The sequence below is a fragment of the Sceloporus occidentalis genome, unplaced genomic scaffold (assembly GCF_023333645.1).
Source record: "Sceloporus occidentalis isolate IW3139 unplaced genomic scaffold, rSceOcc1.0.p SCAF_1, whole genome shotgun sequence".
NCBI lineage: Eukaryota > Metazoa > Chordata > Lepidosauria > Squamata > Phrynosomatidae > Sceloporus > Sceloporus occidentalis.
The window spans coordinates 6,851,960-6,869,325 of record NW_028316981.1 but is presented as its reverse complement, the minus strand read 5'-3'; the positions used below and the strand labels follow the sequence as shown (position 1 = coordinate 6,869,325).

Genomic DNA, 17,366 nt, shown 5'->3' with positions numbered 1-17,366 from the left:
AAAGCTGTTTGCTGAAATCTCCTGTGCTCCCACCATGAAAGGGGGGCAGCTTTGGAGGAGAGTGAGAGTCATTGGCAAAGCCAAGACCTTTCTCCAATCCTGGGAGCCCTTGCCATATTAAGTCTTTCTTCATGCTTCCAAGGCATCAAGAGAAATGAAGAGAAGAAAAGGACTGGAGTGGCTGTAGTGAAGAAGCTGCAGAGCAACAGCAAACACATCATACTGGAGTGATAAGCAGGACAAGACTGGCCTTCTAGGGTTAGCTCCACCTGCGTGGGGTCACCAGAAGGTCTTTCTTTTTACTGCCTGCCTATTGGAGTGAGTGGGAGGAGCATAATCCAAACTACACCATGTGGGGCTCTTATCTACTGGCAAATCACACATGTTGCCAAAGGGGCAAAAGTATCAAGAGTTGACGATAGAGCTGAATCAACTAAAGAAATGTCTGAGTCCACAGAGTCGCCAAGAGTTAAAGAAGATAACCAAGAGTCCAGTGCTTGTGAAAAGGCTTCAGGTTCAACAGAATGAAGGTCTCGATATTAGCCGAGCCGCAAAACGGCGAGGAAGTGGACTATGAGCAAGAGTGAAAGAAACATAATAATGATCAGACAGTGGAAATTCAGTGGCAGCATAATCAGAAATAACACACTTTTTGGTAAGAACTAAATCAAGACAATGTCCAAGGGAGTGTGTAGTGCAGAATTAGAGCAAAGCTCAAGTCCCAAAGAACTAAGATGTGAATCAAAATCAGATATAAAAGCTGAAAATGAATCAGGTGGATGATAGATAACTGCAACCCACAGATGCAAAGGCAGAAAAAGTCTAACCACATGTACTTCAAAAGAGGAAAAACAATGTGTTGGTAGAATGGACAGAAGCTGAAACTGACACAAACTAGACGATAAAATGCCCAACCCTCCTGTTCTACCTTCTTGAAGGGCCTATATGAGTAAAAGAGAGATCTCCAAGTGAGAAAGCAGCCAAGGTCATGATATCATAAGCTGGGATCCAGGTTTCAGTAAGAGCCAAAAGATGAAAATATTTAGAGATAAATAAATCATGAACTGCTGCAGGTTTAAGAGCAAGTGAGTGGCAGTTACCATTTAGTGACTTCTCTTTTCAAGTAGAATATATTTCTGATGTTAAGGTAGCTACCACATCATCTTGTAAAGGTCTTCAGGTTAAAGTGTCAACTGTTCCTCTAGCTTCCCTCATATTAGTACTTCCTTATACAGTGGACCCTTATTATACACTGGGGTTTGGTTCCAAGATCCCCCGTGTGTAACAAAATCTGTGTATGTTCAAGTCTCATTAAATATAGTAACATAGCAAAATGGTGTCCCTTATAAAAAACAGAAAATCAAGGTTTGATATTTGAAAAGTATCCCCTTTTTTGAACATTTTCAAACCATGTATGCTTGAATCAGTGTATAAAAAATCCATGTATAAGAAGGGCTGACTGTATAACTTTTATTTTAACTTGCAAGTTTTACATCAGAAAATACTTTAGGTTTTTTTCTGGCCACTACTTTTGTACTTTATTTTTTCTTGTTTTTTGGTTACTGTAATGATCTCTTACTTTACCTACAATGTTTGCCTCAGAAATTTCCTTAATGAGTTCTTGGTTCCTGCCAGCCTCTTTTGATGGATGAAAAGTGAATTTCATCTCCTGACTGAAACTTCTCATCCTAAGGTACTGACTAATAATTAAAATTTTCTACACCAAGGTACTGAAATTCTTTTCACATTCTGGACATTTAAATGGTGCCTCCCCTATATGAGTTAATGGATAAACAGCAACTTCTCCCTTCGGAATTAAACTTGTTCCACACTCCTAACATTTAAATACTTTTTCCAGTGTGTGATCTAATTGATGACGATTAAGGTAACTCTTCTGACTGAAACTCTTTCCGCATTCCTGACATTGAAATGGTTTCTCCCCTGTATGAACTGCTTGATGAGCAGTGAAGTGGACCTTCTGACTGAAACTCTTTCCACATTCCAAACACTGAAATGGTTTCTCCCCGGTGTGAGTTAACTGATGACGAGCAAAGTTACCCTTCCCACTGAAACTCTTTCCACACTCCAAGCATTTAAAGGGTTTCTCCCCTGTATGTTCTAATTGATGATGACCAAGGGTAGTCTTCCTACTGAAACTCTTTCCACACTCCAAGCACTGAAATCGCCTCTCTCCTGTGTGAGTTAATCGATGAGAATTAAGGCTACTCTTCCTACTAAAATTCTTTCCACACTCCAAGCACTGAAATGGTTTCTCCCCGGAGTGAGTTATTTGATGACGTGTGATGCCTGACTTCGAGCTGAAACTCTTTCCACATTGCAAGCACTGAAATGGTTTCTCTCCTGAATGAACTGCTTGATGAGTAGTCAAGTAGGCCTTCTTACCGAAATTCTTTCCACATTCCAAGCACTGAAATGGTTTCTCCCCGGTGTGAGTTAATTGATGACAGGCAAGGCTATTCTTCCTAACGAACCTCTTTCCACAATGCAAGCACTGAAATGGTTTCTCCCCAGTGTGAGTTATTAGATGACATATGAAGCCTGACTTCGAACTGAACCTCTTTTCACATTGCACGCACTGAAATGGTTTCTCCCCTGTGTGAGTTAATTGATGACGAACAAGACTACTCTTCCCAGTGAAACCTTTTCCACACTCCAAGCATTTAAAAAGTTTTACCCCTGTGTGAGTTGCTTGATGGGAAGCTAAGTGTTCCTTTCGGTTGAATTGCTTTCCACATTCCAGGCATTTAAATCGTTTCTCCCTTGTATGAACTGCATAATGCCGGATAAGGGTTACTTTCTTCCTGAAGTTCTTTGCACAATAAAAGCATTTAAATGGTTTCTCTCCTGTGTGAGTTGCTTGATGATGAATGAGGCTCATCCTCCAAGGTTTCTTACCTGTATGTCCTGCTTCATAGTAAGTCTGTTGTGTCTCCTGACTTGGGCTCTTTCCACTGTCCAAGCCTATTAATGACTCCTCCCCTGAGTGCACTCCTTGGTGTGACACAAACTGTGTCCTATGCTCAAAATTCTTGCCAGATTTCCAATGTTGAAAAGTTTTCTCTGTTATTTGGAAGGTTTCATGGGAAATCAGTGTTTTCCTATAACTACTCTCACCATGTTCATAAGATTGTTCTTCTGTGTGATTAAGGTTTTCTCTGCAGCTGAAGCTTGTCCCATATCCAAGACAAAGACATTCACTTCCTTTTTCATTCTCATTCACATCATCATCTGGAAATTAGAAATACATGTGGTCAAAGCACAAGAAAGGACCAAAAAACACCCCCACCCCAAAATAAAATGACTGTCTAACAGACATTTTTGTGAGTAGGCTACTGGAAAGACAAGTGAGACTCCAGAGCTTCTCCATTCCTGTAAAGCCTGTGACAGAGTAGAAGTCCAAAGTAGAAAAAATTATTATTATTATTATCTATCCTGCCTTTCTCTAAAAAATGTGTCTTTTTCAAAGGATGTAAAAGTACCACTCTGTCCCAATTTAGTCAGGCCTCATCTGGAATATTGCGTCCAGTTCTGGGGGCAACAATCCAAAAAGGATGTTGAGAAGCTGGAGCGTGTCCAGAGGAGGGCAACCAAAATGGTGAAAGGTCTAGAAATCACATTCTATGAGGAGCAGCTGAAGGAGCTGGGTAGCTTAAGAGGTGATATGATGATGATGATGATTATGATAATAATAATAATAATAATAATAATGTTTATTTATATACCGCTTTTCCAAATTAGATCAAAGCGGTGTACAACAGGAAGTACAACACAAAGTCAAAATAAAACACAACAGGCCTCTCTCCCCCTCAAGATGGTGGTCAGAAGGAGGGCTTTTTCTTCTTTCAGGCAGGCAGTTGGAGCTTGCCTGCCTCTCTCCCCCCCAAGATGGACCGGTTTAAATATCTGAAGGGATATCTGTTTTGAGTCTAGAGTTTGTTTATTGTTAAAAGCTACAAGCCATTGCAATTCAATATAATTAAAGTAAAATAGAAACAAATGAACTACAAGAACAATAATAAATTTAAAATAGAATACATGTAACAAGCAAGTGAAATAAAAATATACAAATGCAAAAATATAAAATCATCTTTAATAAAAATTAAATTAAAAGCCCCCTTGTCAGGTACCATGTATCTTCATGAGCTCCATATAAAATTCTTATAAATGATTTTGATGTCTAAATCTTTAACTTACTTGTGGCCAAGGCAAACGTTGCAACCATAATGGTGATATGCTCATCAATACAATACAAATCTGCTCAAAGGAAAGTTGATTGGATAAGGTGCAAAGAATATGATTAGGAAACTTTGTCTAGGGGCCATATAGATAGGGCATTGCAAAAGACAGTGGTGCAGTCCGGCCAGAGAGAGGAGAAGGAGAGGAGCTGCTTGGCAGCCATTTTGAGACCGTGTGCTTGAGACCGTGTGCTCGTTGCTGAAGGGGCGGAGCTTCTGTGAGTCACATCTGTGAGTCACAAGGGGACGGAGCTAGCAGACTCGCTTTATATACCACCTTCCAGAGCCTTCCAGAACAGTCCGGCCAGAGAGAGGAGAAGGAGAGGAGCTGAACATTAGGAGGAACTTCCTGACAGTAAGGGCTGTTCGACAATGGAATGCACTCCCTCGGAGTATAGTGGAGTCTCCTTCCTTGGAGGTCTTTAAACAGAGGCTGGATGGCCATCTGTCAGGGATGCTTTGATTTGGATTTCCTGCATGGCAGGGGGTTGGACTGGATGGCCCTAGTAGTCTCTCCCAACTCTACGATTCTATGATTCTATGATTCTATGTCCTCTACTTCCCCTGACTCACAAATACAAAGTCTGTGATGCACTGGAGTAATATTATTATTATTATTATTAAACTTTATTTCTATAGCGCTGTAATTATACACAGCGCTGTACAAAGTCGGTAAAATTAGGAGTAAATAAAAGCCTGCGCAAGGCGTACATTCTAATATAATAACAATTAAAAGAGGAATAGATAAAATTACCATATAGAAAGGAAAAAAACAGGTTAAAAACATCAAATATCAAACAAATCACATCACATCAAATATTGTCAGACAGCCAGATAACAATCACAAATTCCCTGAGAACGCTTCCCTAAACAATATGGTTTTCAGCTCAGCTTTAAAGCTGGTTAGGGAAGTGATGAGCCGTGCATGCAGAGGAAGAAGGTTCCAGGAATGAGGGGCAGCTAGAGAGAAGGGACGGATCCGGGACGGGGCAGAGAAGATCCTGGGTTGAGAGAGGAGATTTTGGCTACCAGAGCGGAGAGTGCGAGTAGGGATGTAGGGAGAGAGAAGATCAGTTAAATAAAGAGGGGCCAGCCCATGCAGGGCTTTAAAGGTGAGTAGCAAAAGTTTGTACCTGATGCGGAAAGGAAGAGGGAGCCAGTGAAGGGAAGACAACAGAGGGGAGACATGATCATAACGGCGAGCGAGTGAAATAATGCGTGCAGCTGAATGCTGAACAGAAATTAATGGGTGGAGGTGAGAGAGAGGAAGCCCTGCCAGGAGGAGGTTACAGTAGTCTAATCGTGAGACCACTAGGGCATGGACCAGTGTCTTTGCGGTAGAAGCTGAGAGATATGGACGGATTTTGGCGATATTATAGAGAAAAAATCTACAGACTTTGGCTGTAGTCTGGATCTGTGGGATAAATGACAAAGAGGAGTCAAAGATGAAACCGAGACTGCGGGCTTCCTGGACTGGCTGGATCGAGATGTTATTGACGGAAATAGAAAAGGAATAGTGAAGGGTGGGCTTAGGAGGGAAAACAAGAAGCTCAGTCTTGGACATATTGAGCTTCAGATGCCGATGGTGCATCCAGTGGGAGACAGCTGTTAAACAGGATGACACTTGCTGCTCTAGCTCTGGCGAAAGATTAGGGGTGGAAAGGTACAGCTGGGTATCATCGGCGTAAAGATGGTAGGAGAAACCAAAAGAACTGATAAGATTGTAATATTGTATCTTCTCTTCAAGTAGGCGGACGGCATACACTGAAAGCCTAGGGCTGTAAACACTTTTCTAAGTGGGGACAGGGTCAGGTTTAAAAAACACTGTTCCATTGCAAAAGGTGTTTTATATAGTGGGTAGAATCATAGAATCGTAGAGTTGGAAGAGACCGCACGGGCCATCCAGTCCAACCTCCTGCCGTGCAGGAAATCCAAATCAAAGCATCCCCGACAGATGGCCATCTAGCCTCTGTTTAAAGACCTCCAAGGAAGGAGACTCCACTACACTCCGAGGAAGTTTGTTCCACTGTCAAACAGCCCTCACTGTCAGGAAGTTCCTCCTAATGTTGAGGTGCAATCTCTTTTCCTGTAGCTTGCATCCATTGTTCTGGGTCCTGTTCTCTGGAGCAGCAGAAAACAAGCTTGCTCCCTCCTGAACGTGACATCCTTTCAAATATTTAAACAGGGCTATCATATCATCTCTTAACCTTCTCTTCTCCAGGCTAAACATCCCCAGCTCCCTAAGTCGTTCCTCGTAGGGCATGGTTTCCAGACCTTTCACCATTTTAGTTACTCTCCTTTGGACACGCTCCAGTTTCTCAATGTCCTTTTTGAATTGTGGTGCCCAGAACTGGACATAATATTCCAGGTGGGGCCTGACTAGAGCAGAATATAGTGGCACTATGACTTCCCTTGATCTAGACACTATACTTCTATTGATGCAGCCTAAAATCTCATTCGCCTTGTTAGCTGCCGCATCGCATTGTTGACTCATGTTCAACTTATGGTCTACTTGGACTCCTAGATCCCTTTCACACGTAGTCTAATTCAGCCATGTGTCTCCCATCCTATATCTGTGCTTTTCGTTTTTCCGCCCTAAGTGCAGTACCTTACATTTCTCCGTGTTGAATTTCATTTTGTTAACTATGGCCCCGTTTTCTAGTCTGTTCAGGTCATTTTGAATCTTGATCCTGTCCTCTGGAGTATTAGCTACTCCTCCTAATTTTGTGTCATCTGCAAATTTGATAAATATGCCCCCAATTCTGTCATACAAGTCATTGATAAAGATGTTGAATAGCACTGGGCCCAGGACAGAGCCCTGTGAGACTCCACTGGTCACTTCTCTCCAGGATGAAAAAGAGCCATTGTTGAGCACCCTTTGGCTTCGGCCAGTCAACCAATTACAAATCCATGTAACAGTCGCCTTGTCTAGCCCACATTTTACAAGCTTGTTTGCAAGAATATCATGGGGAACTTTGTCAAAGGCCTTACTGAAATCAAGATATACTATATCCACAGCATTCCCCTCATGAATGAGTATGGCATGTCCTTAAAGATATGGGAGTGCCAACACATCTGATAGTCTTGATGAGGAATCTGTACTCAGGACAAGAGGCTACTGTCAGAACAGAATACAGAGAAACAGAATGGTACCCAATTGGGAAAGGAGTCAGACAAGGCTGCATCTTATCTCCCTACTTGTTCAACTTATATGCAGAACATATTGTAAGAAAAGCAGGCTTGGACACAGAAGAAGGAGAAGTGAAAATAGGAGGAAGGAATATCATCAATCTGAGATACGCACATGACACCATAATACTAGTAGAAAACCTCAAAGACCTGGAACAACTTCTAAGAAAGATCAAGGAAGAAAGTGCAAAGGCAGGCCTATTGTTGAATATAAAGAAAACAAAATAATGACCATGAAGAACTTACATAAATTTGAATTAAACAACAAAGAAATAGAAATAGTAAAAGAATTCTCATATCTGGGATCAAACATTGATAGAAATGGAGACTGCATCCAGGAAATCAGAGGAAGATTAAGAATGGGAAGGACAGCTATGAAAGAACTAGAGAAGATCTTAAAATGTAAGGATATACAACTGAGCAAAAGTTAGAATCGTACAAGCCATTGTATTCCCTATTGCCATATATGGATCTGAGAGCTGGACAGTTAAGAGGGAGGATAGGAGGAAAATCAATTCATTCAAAATGTGGTGCTGGAGGAGAGTTCTAAGGATTCTACTGATAGCCAAAAAGATAAACAAATGGGTCCTGGAGCAGATAAAGCCAGAAATCTCCCTAAAAGCTGAGATGACAAAACTCAGGTTGTCGTAGTTTGGACACATCATGAGAAGGCATGAATTATTGGAAAAACCAGTAATGCTAGGAAAGGTAAAGGGGAATAGAAAGAGAGGAAGGCCACGTGCAAGATGGATGGATTGGACACTAAGAGATCACAAGTAGGAGTTGAGCAAAGTAGTGCAGGATAGAGGGTCTTGGAGATGTCTCATCAGCAGGATAGCCAGGGGTCAAGATCGACTCGAGAACAGTTAACAACAAATCAAAACTGGGAAGTATTCTAACCCAGTCTGATCATGAACAACATCACTTAGATGAAAATTAAATAAAAAGGGAGCCAGAAAGCATCCTTGTCAAACTCCCCTACCTCTTGGGATACTATCTGATAATAGTCCATTTGCCCCAAGTCCAACTTTAAGAGATGTATTAGTATGCAACAGTTCAATTAAAAAGAGCACCCTTCTATCAATATTAGTGGTGGCTAACTTTGGCCAAAGACGTTCTCTGTCAACAAGGTCAAAAGCAGAGCTTAAATCAATAAAGGTGGCAAAGAGTTCTCGTCTACCTTTTTGGGAATATTTTTGAATCACATGATAAAGGATAAAACACTGATCTCTTGTGGATTTGCCTTTCATAAATTCTGCTTGTTCTACTGCAATAAAGCCCACAACTCCTATCTACCCAATAAATATTTTGAATATAATTTAGACATGATACTCAGTAATTTTGGGTCAGCCATGGAACCTTTTTGGTGAATAGGGACAAACATATTCACACTCCAGCTCTGAGGGATTTTTCCATGTTGGTTAATACAGTATAAGTAAATAGGGAGGCAAGTACTGGGGACTACCAACCGGGATTTGATCTGAATAATTCTCCAGGGAGCATATATAGTAGGTAGGGAATTAATCAACTTATTAAGTTCATCGGAGTTACTGGGCAACATGACAGCATTATCCAGAATGTGACAGAGGTTCAGGATCATCCCAGAAGTAGGAGGGGGTGCAGTAAAATGTGTAGAGAAGCAGGCCTATTATTGCACAGAAATAATTTGGTTATCATTAGAGCCATGTACATTTCCCTTTTGCCACCAGGACCCAGAATCTAATGGAGTCTCTTTCCATGAGGGCCTGGCCTAGCTCTATACAAATCGGATGTAAATATTCTGCCCTTTTTTCCCTGAGTAAATTTTTATACTCTCTTGAACCTATAATTTTCTAATGAATCTTCAAAGGGATATCATATTGAGGATGCAGCAAGCTTGTTTCAGCTCCTCCAGAGACTAGGACACAGAACAATGGATGACAGCGGAAAACACTCCCTCGCAAAATGGTGGAGTCTCCTTGTTTGGAGGTCTTTAAACAGAAGCTGAATGGCTATCTGTCTGGTGTGCTTTAATTCTGTGTTCCTGTATGGCAGAAGGGTGTTGGACTGGATGGCCCCTGAGAAATCCTCCAATTCTAAAATACTATGAATGAGGCATAAGGCAGTTTACAACGTATTTAAAAACAATATAGGTTAAAACTATACCAAAGCATAAATAAATATATAAATAAAATAATTTAGAAATAAACAATTGATCAATGTAAAAACATTACAAAAATATTCATTAAAAGACAAACCTTAATAACAGCTTCCTGCAACGTTAATAGCCCACTCCAGTCACCTTAAAGAAACCAGTCTTTCATTTTTATTAGCCTTCTGCCTATTTGACAGGCAGATATAATAACATCCCAATCCACCTAAGATTGTGTATTTGTAAAACTGGAGTAGTGGAGAATATTTAACATTATCTTTTACATTGCCCTCTCTATACAGCTCTTAGACAAAGATTCCTTGATCATATTTTACATTCTCTTTCTGAAAGATCTTGTTCCCAGCAGATCTGTATTCTTTTGGCTGGTAATGATGTATTCATTACCTCCATGGTGATAACATTTGCTTTAGCTGCTAGTAAGATTAGACTTAGTTTTCAAGATGGGAATGATGATTAGAAGTCTCATTTGCCATATGTTTTTATCATTATTGTTGTGTTACAGTATCCTATTGATGGGATTCTTTTATCCTCCCCCCCCCCCCCCCCCGATATTCTGTGCCTTGATCCTTTTATATTGCTTTTGTATTCACTGTCTGGTCCAGTATCAAATTGTAATGGTTTTTAGCTTTTAACAATAAAGTTACTCTCTTTTTATTGGTGGTTGGAAGTAACCAAAGCAAAAGATGGAGGAGACAAAGTAAGCCCTTTGAGGGGAAACCTCTAGGATAGAGGAGTTCCCCATACAGTGCTACACACTAGAACTTCTGTATCCTGAAATTGTCCACTGGAGCCTTGACCAAGGTTAGGCAGTTTAGGACTTCCTGTGAAAAAATATCTGAAACCTACCCAACAGGAAGGGGATGACCTAAAACTGTCAAAATGCAACATGATAGCAGGCAGAGGCAACAGTATTTCACTATCACTTGCAAGCTGATTTGATCTAGCATGAGAAGAAAGGTGCCTTACCTAAGGAGGCCACAATTTCCAAATTCTCCTCCATGACTTCACAATGCAGAGACCTTTGGTCTGGATCCAGAAAGTCCCACTCTTCATCGCTGAAATACACAGCCACCTCTTCAAAGGACACCTAAATAATAAAAGATTCCCATCAACCAAACATATAGAAGTAAACTGGGAAATAAAATTAAGTACACTAGTTTGGAGCTGCTGAAGGAGCCCTGGTGGCGCAGTGGTTAAATGCCAGTACTGTAACTTTCCGTTAGTTGCTAATATGAGTCCCCAGCTTGTTGGAGGCAATTACTTTTACCCTTTGTAAACCCCTTAGAGAATGCTTAACTGCACCAATAAGCAGTATAGAAAGGTATTTGCTGTTGCTATTGCTGACCGCAATTAATTTTTTTCTGTAATAGCACTCAAGAGTCACTTTAGTGAACAACTTTGACTTAAAAAAGGAAAGGAAGAGGTTCTTCCTGGCCCAGAGAGATAAGCAGGGAACCAAGGAACTGACCCTGACCCCTTCTTGGTCCTCCAGGAAATTTGGCCCCTACCTGATCCAGGGTCACAGAAGCTGGTCTCAGTCTGTGAAAAGGAAGAGAGGAGCTGGGATCTATTGACCATGGCTGTGTTTCATTGCCTGGAAGGAAACAAAACACAAAACTGTTCCTTTGTTTCTGACTGATGTGACATGCAAACAAGGACAATAAGCAAGGGAAATAAGCAAGATGAACTTGAACTTCTAGCACAATAACACAAATACGATAAAACAAGCAACAATGAAACCCATGATGAGTCTCATGATTGGAATGTAGTAATAGAGGTAACCTCTTTAACAGAAATAGGCAAAACACAAAAGGAGGAGCAGCATTATATGTCAGATGACTTAAATCCTGGAATCCATGGGGAGAGCATCTGGATAAAAATGAAAGGGGAGGGAAACAACAGGGATGTTATTGTGGGAGTCTACTACAGACTCCCAAGTCAGACGGAGGCATTGGATGATGCCTTTCTAGAACAGATGACCACACACTCAGAAAGGAGAGATGCAGTAATGATGGGTGATTTCAACTATCCTGATATTTGTTGGAAATCAAACACAGCCAAAATATTAAGGTTTAGCAAATTCCTTACTTGCCTGGAAGACAATTTCATTGTCCAAAGGGTGGAAGAGGCAACAAGGGGGTCACCTATTTTAGATCTGATCCTAACCAACAGGGATGACCTGGTTAATGGGGTTCAAGTGGTGGGATGCTTAGGTGGGAGTGACCATGTTCTCCTGGAATTTGTAATACAGTGGAAAGGACAAACCAGGCATAATCAGACACACATTCTAGACTTTAAGGAAGCTGATTTCAGTAAACTCAGGGAAATACTGGGGGTAATCCCATGGTCAGGAATAGTAAAAGAGAAGGTAGTTCAGAATGGAAAGGAGTTTCTCAAAAGGGAGATACTGAAGGCACAATTTCAAACAGTTCCAATGGGGGTGTCTAAAGAAAGCAGGATGAATGACTAAAGATCTTTCAACTGAGCTAAGTTTTAAACGGGAGAGGTATAAGAAATGGAAAAAGGGAGAAATCACCAGGAGGAATTCAAACAAATGGCTAGCACATGTAGGGGTAATGTCAGAAAAGCAAAAGGACAGAATGAGCTCAGGCTTGCTAGAGAGATTAAGAATAACAACAATTGCTTTTGGGGGTATGTCCATAGCAAAAGGAAGAAAAAGGAAATGGTAAGACCACTGCATGGAGAAGATGGTAAAATGGGACAAAGTAAAGGCAGAATTACTCATCACTTTCTTTGCCTCAGTTTTCTTAGAAAAGGAAAAGTGTGCTCAACCTGAGGAAAATGGAGCAGAGAACACAATAGGAGAAATCCAGCACAGAATAAGTAAAGAGGAAGTACAGGGATACCTGGTTAATCTAAATGAATATAAATCTCCAGGACCAGATGAATTACATCTAAAGCTATAAAAAGCACTGGAAAATGTAATCTTGTAGCCATTGGCAATAATCTTTGAGAACTCCTGGAGAACAGGAGAACTCCCAGCAGACTGGAGGAAGGCAAACGTTGTCCCCATCTTCAAAAAGGGGGGGGGGGGGGAGAGAGGATCCAAACAATTACTGCTCAGTCGAAGGCTTTCATGGCCAGTATCCATAGTTTTTTGTGGGTTTTTGGGCTATGTGGCCATGTTCTAGAAGAGTTTCTTCTTGACATTTTGCCAGCATCTCTGAAGATGCCAGCCACAGATGCTGGCAAAAGGTCAGCAAGAAACTCTTATAGAACATGGCCACATAGCCCGAAAACCCCACAAAAAACTATAATTACCACTCAGTTAGTCTGAAAGCAATACCCCTTTGGAATGGCCTGCCACTGCCCCTTTCCTTGCTGTGTAATTGCCGCGGCCGTGATCCGGCATTTTTCCAGCCCTAAAAAGAACAGCAAAATTACTCTCCTTTTGGAGCCAGAAAAAGAGAGCCTTTGCCACTGTGGTGGCCTTTCCAGTGCTCTTTTTGACGTATGTCATCTGGACACTGTGCCAAAAGAGCACCGTAACACCACTTGCCATGTGGTTGGGTGCATGGCGTGAGGCTGGCATCAGGGCAGTGTCGAGGCATGCATCATGCAGACACCACACCCTCACTCTGCCCCAAGGCCGGCATTAAATGCCGATCTGTTTCAACCTCTGTGACTGTTAGGTGGGTTTGTAATTGTTTGACTGGTAGAACGCAAGGGTGCTCAACAATGGCTCCTCTTCGTCTTGGAGAGGGGCGACTAGTGGGATACCACAGGGTTCTGTCCTGAGACAAGTGCTATTCAACATCTTTATCAATGACTTGGATGAAGGAATAGAGGGCATACTTATCATATTTGCAGATGACACCAAATTAGAAGGAATAACTAATATCCCAGAGGACAAGATCAAAATTCAAAACAACTTTAATAGATTAGAAAGCTGGGCCAAAACTAACAAAATTAATTTCAACACGAAGGGTGGGGAAAATGAAATGCACAGATATAGGATTGGGGACATCTGGCTTAAGAAGATGTGAAAAGGATCTAGGATTCCAAGTAAACCACAAGCTGGCCACGAGTCAACAGTGTGATGCAGCAGCTAAAAAGGCAAATGCAATTTTAGGCTGCATCAATGGAGATATAGTGTCTTGATCAAGGGAAGTAATAGTGACACTCTATTCTGCTTTGGTCAGGCCTCACCTGGAATAATAACCATCATAATAATAATAATAAACTTTATTTTTACCTTGTCTCTCTGTCAAAAGACAATTGAGGTGGCTTATAATTAAAAGAATCAATACAAAACCCAATATCCCAGTTCATCCCTCCCTCCCTAAAATGTGAATTGAACAAATTAACCATTAAAATAATCAATTAAAATAAACAAAAAGTAAACAAATACAAGCAAATAGGGCTACAGCATATTCAGTGGTAGAGGTGGAAGATTCAGACTGGTGGTTGTGTACAGTTCTGGGCACCACAATTCAAAAAGGATTTTGACAAATTGGAACGTTTCCAGAGGAGGGCCATCAAAATGGTGAAGGGTCTAGAAACCATGCCTTCTGAGGAAAGACTTAGAGAGCTGGGTATGTTTAGCCTGGAGAGAGACGGTTAAGAGGTGATATAAGAGCCTTGTTTAAGTATTTGAAGGGGTGTGACATTGAGGATGGAGCAAGCTTGTTAGGAGCTGCTCCAGAAACTAGAACACAGAACAATGGATGCAAGCTCCAGGAAAAGAGATTCCACCTCAACATTAAGAGGAACTTTCTGACAGTAAGAGATGTTTGACAGTGGAATAATCTCCCTAGGAGTATGGTGGAGTTCCCTTTTTTCAAGGTTTTTAAACAGGAACTGGAAGGCCATCTCTCCAGTGTGCTTTGATTGTGAGTCCCTGCATGACAGGGGGTTGGACTGGATGGCACTTCCAACTCTATGTTTCCATAATAAGGAGGCAGTTTTAGAGATTGGAATGACCAAGAGGTTGGTCGGAGAACAAGAAACTATTATCATTAATTATTATCCTTTGTTTCTATAGTGCCATCACTACACATGACAATTTACAACTAAAAGAACAGGAAAACAGTTATATACAAAATTCATGTAAACAAATTATGGAAAAACTTCAGAAATATATGTGAAGGAAGACTGACTCCCAAAGAAACTTATCAGGGAAGCCCTCAGAAAAGCAAAATACCCTTGAGGACTCACTGGCATTTTCTGGGCATGAATATCCAACTGAGGGTGGAGAGGTTTCTCAGACTCTAGTATTTAGCAATAAATACAGTGCAAGTCCCAGGCTCTTCATAAATGGAAAATAAATAAAAGCTAAGGAGTGTCATGTTATCACCTCTCAGAATCAGCCCTTCAGCTGCCTTTCTGTAGGTTTTGTATCTTTGCCATGAGATACACCAGCTGTGTGTTTCCATCTATGTATAACTCAACCCCTTTTTAGTATAATGGGTACTACTGAAAGGCATCTCTTTAAACACCTGAAGAAAAACATTTACTGGGTATTGATCCCTTCCCCACATAGGCTAAAGAGAGCACATATACAGTCCACCTATTTCAGGCACAGTCAAGACAAGAAGATTAACCTGGGAAGCACCCACTGATTCTTTACCCATTATGGTGATGCTTCTCTCATCTGGCTGTACCATCCACTTGCACAGGACTCTCTCTCCAGAGTCTGAGAGAGCCTTCTCTGCCACAGGAAAATCACCAGCCTCTTCTATAATGAGCTCCTTGGGGAGGAAAAATAGTAGCAAGTGTCACAAAGAGAAAGATCAGAAAAGACAAAAGATCAGGAGAGGGTTTGGATCTTCCCTCCATGATGATTTCCAGAAAATACTGAGCAATAGTTTGAGCTGGAGGCTTACAGTATCTTTGAAATTACTAAGATAAAACTCTTTCTCACCTGTTGCTTTTCCTTCTTCCTCTCATCTGCCTGGCTCAGGAGGAAGCCTTCAGCCAAGGCCACTGCCTGGGAACTGGTCTCTGCCCCACATTCCCTGACCCAGGCTGCCATCTCTGGGGGAAGGATTGCCAGGAACTGCTCAAGGATCACTAGGTCCAGGATCTGGGCTTTGGTGTGTCTCTCTGGCTGCAGCCACTGATGGCAAAGAGCATGGAGTTGGCTGCAAACCTCTCGGGGGCTGTCGGCATCCTTGTAAGAGAATTGCTTAAAATGCTCCTGCTTTATCTCTGAATTGAATGTATCTTCTGCCATACTCTTCTGCATGGTTTCTGGGCAGAACCTCCCACTGATCCCACCTTGAAGACATGGATCACCCTTTGCTAACTCAAGGCCAGCTGAGCCTTGCTTTTCCATCTTTGACTGCTGCTTCCAGACAGGTTCCAAGACAGCCAAAGAGGTTCTTCTCTCTGCTGCCAGAGTTTCCTTCAAGTCAAAGGACTGGATTCCTAGAAAGAAAAATGTTTCATGAATGAGGCAGGGTGAACACTCTTTTGAAGTAGAGATGATTAATGCTCAGCTTTGCTCTAGATATTTTGTCCTTTCCTCTTCTGTATAGAAAACCAACCAGGACTGAAGAAAAAGTTAGAGGTGTCCTATCCTTCTGGGTCACAGACTCTATCCAGCATCCATCCAAAGGCTGTGTCACCATGAACTCATTCCCCAATCTCTATGCTTCCCCTTGTTAAAATTCTTCTGCATCAGGAAAAAAAAGCAGACTGAACAGTTGAAGAGACTCAGCAGAAGCTTAAACATCAGCCAGGCTCTTTTTCCACTCAGTAGGTCAATTCAGAATCAGAGCCTGAGGAAAAGGAAGCAAAGCAGAGGCTCCTCCAGTCTTATCGAAAGACAGTGGTTCCGGCATCTGGCCCAAACCCTTCCCCTCAGACGGTCCATGAGGCTTCCACAATCAAGGCCTCGGGAAGAGAACAGCATAACACTGCTGTTCAACAGAACCAGAGACCTGAGTGTTGCCACAACATCTTTGGCTATCTGAACCTTGTTTGTACATTAGTTAAAGCAGGACAGTTTGCTCTCAAATTGTTATGTAATTTTAAATTCTATACTGTTTAATTGTCTTTTAAGGGGGGGATATTTTGTATATATGGATGTATTTTGTAAGCCGCTTTGATTGTTTTTAACAAAAAGCGGGATAGAAATAAAAGTTGTATTATTATTTATCAAAAAAAGACCTGGCCTAATTCTCTAACTTTCATAAGCAGAGATGCCCAGCCAGACCTCCCACTGTTTTTAAGAGCAGCATTTCCTCCACTGTGCTCTTCCCAAGGAATGGATGGCAGCCTCATGCTGTGTCTGAGGGAAAAAGGAATAAGGGTTCCCCCCTAGAGCTGGGAAGGGCCCCATAGACTGCCCCAAAATCCCCTCTTCCCTCTCCATGAGGGACTCTTCCTCCTCTTCTGATCCTGAACTGATCCTGTGGAGGAGGACTGGGCTGGTATCCTTCAGGCCTTATGCTCAGTTTCTTCAAAGGGCCAGTCGACTGTTTGCTTTAAAAGAGAACTTTCGGGGGGGGGCATGATAACACCTGCTATTCCCCCTCATTTTTTATTTATTACTAAACTGTTATGTCTCAAACTGTTTGTCTGCAAGTAAAAACAATGTTGTTTTTTTCAATTTTTCTGTAAGGTCAACACAAACATTATGCCGCCCAAGGAATGGAATGGCTTCCATCTTCCTACGTGTGGCTTCATCCCTGTATGTGCCAAAAACACACTGCATTTCCTTTGCAACACCACCACCACTCAGTCTGCAGTGGATTACCTACAAGGCAATGTGGTACACACGCTGGTAACCTCCTGTCTCTACA

The 17,366-nt window shown here is 41.6% G+C and overlaps 1 protein-coding gene across 2 annotated transcripts in view; it reads right to left on the bottom strand.

Moving 5' to 3' along the window:
• Positions 1-17,366, bottom strand: part of LOC149320536 (zinc finger protein 202-like) — a 68,633-nt gene that overhangs the window by 50,101 nt on the left and 1,166 nt on the right. The window contains exons 2-6 of one of the 2 annotated variants that reach the window (XM_089503730.1): positions 15,482-15,987; positions 15,188-15,308; positions 11,106-11,191; positions 10,564-10,684; positions 701-3,249 (exon numbers count right to left, since the gene is read on the bottom strand). In XM_089503730.1, coding sequence (XP_089359856.1) covers positions 1,835-3,249; positions 10,564-10,684; positions 11,106-11,191; positions 15,188-15,308; positions 15,482-15,895 — 2,157 coding nt within the window. In that variant the 5' untranslated portion in view covers positions 15,896-15,987 and the 3' untranslated portion in view covers positions 701-1,834. Of the gene's footprint in view, positions 1-700; positions 3,250-10,563; positions 10,685-11,105; positions 11,192-15,187; positions 15,309-15,481; positions 15,988-17,366 lie in introns of those variants that run through there. The other variant, XM_089503731.1, reaches the window with a different exon arrangement.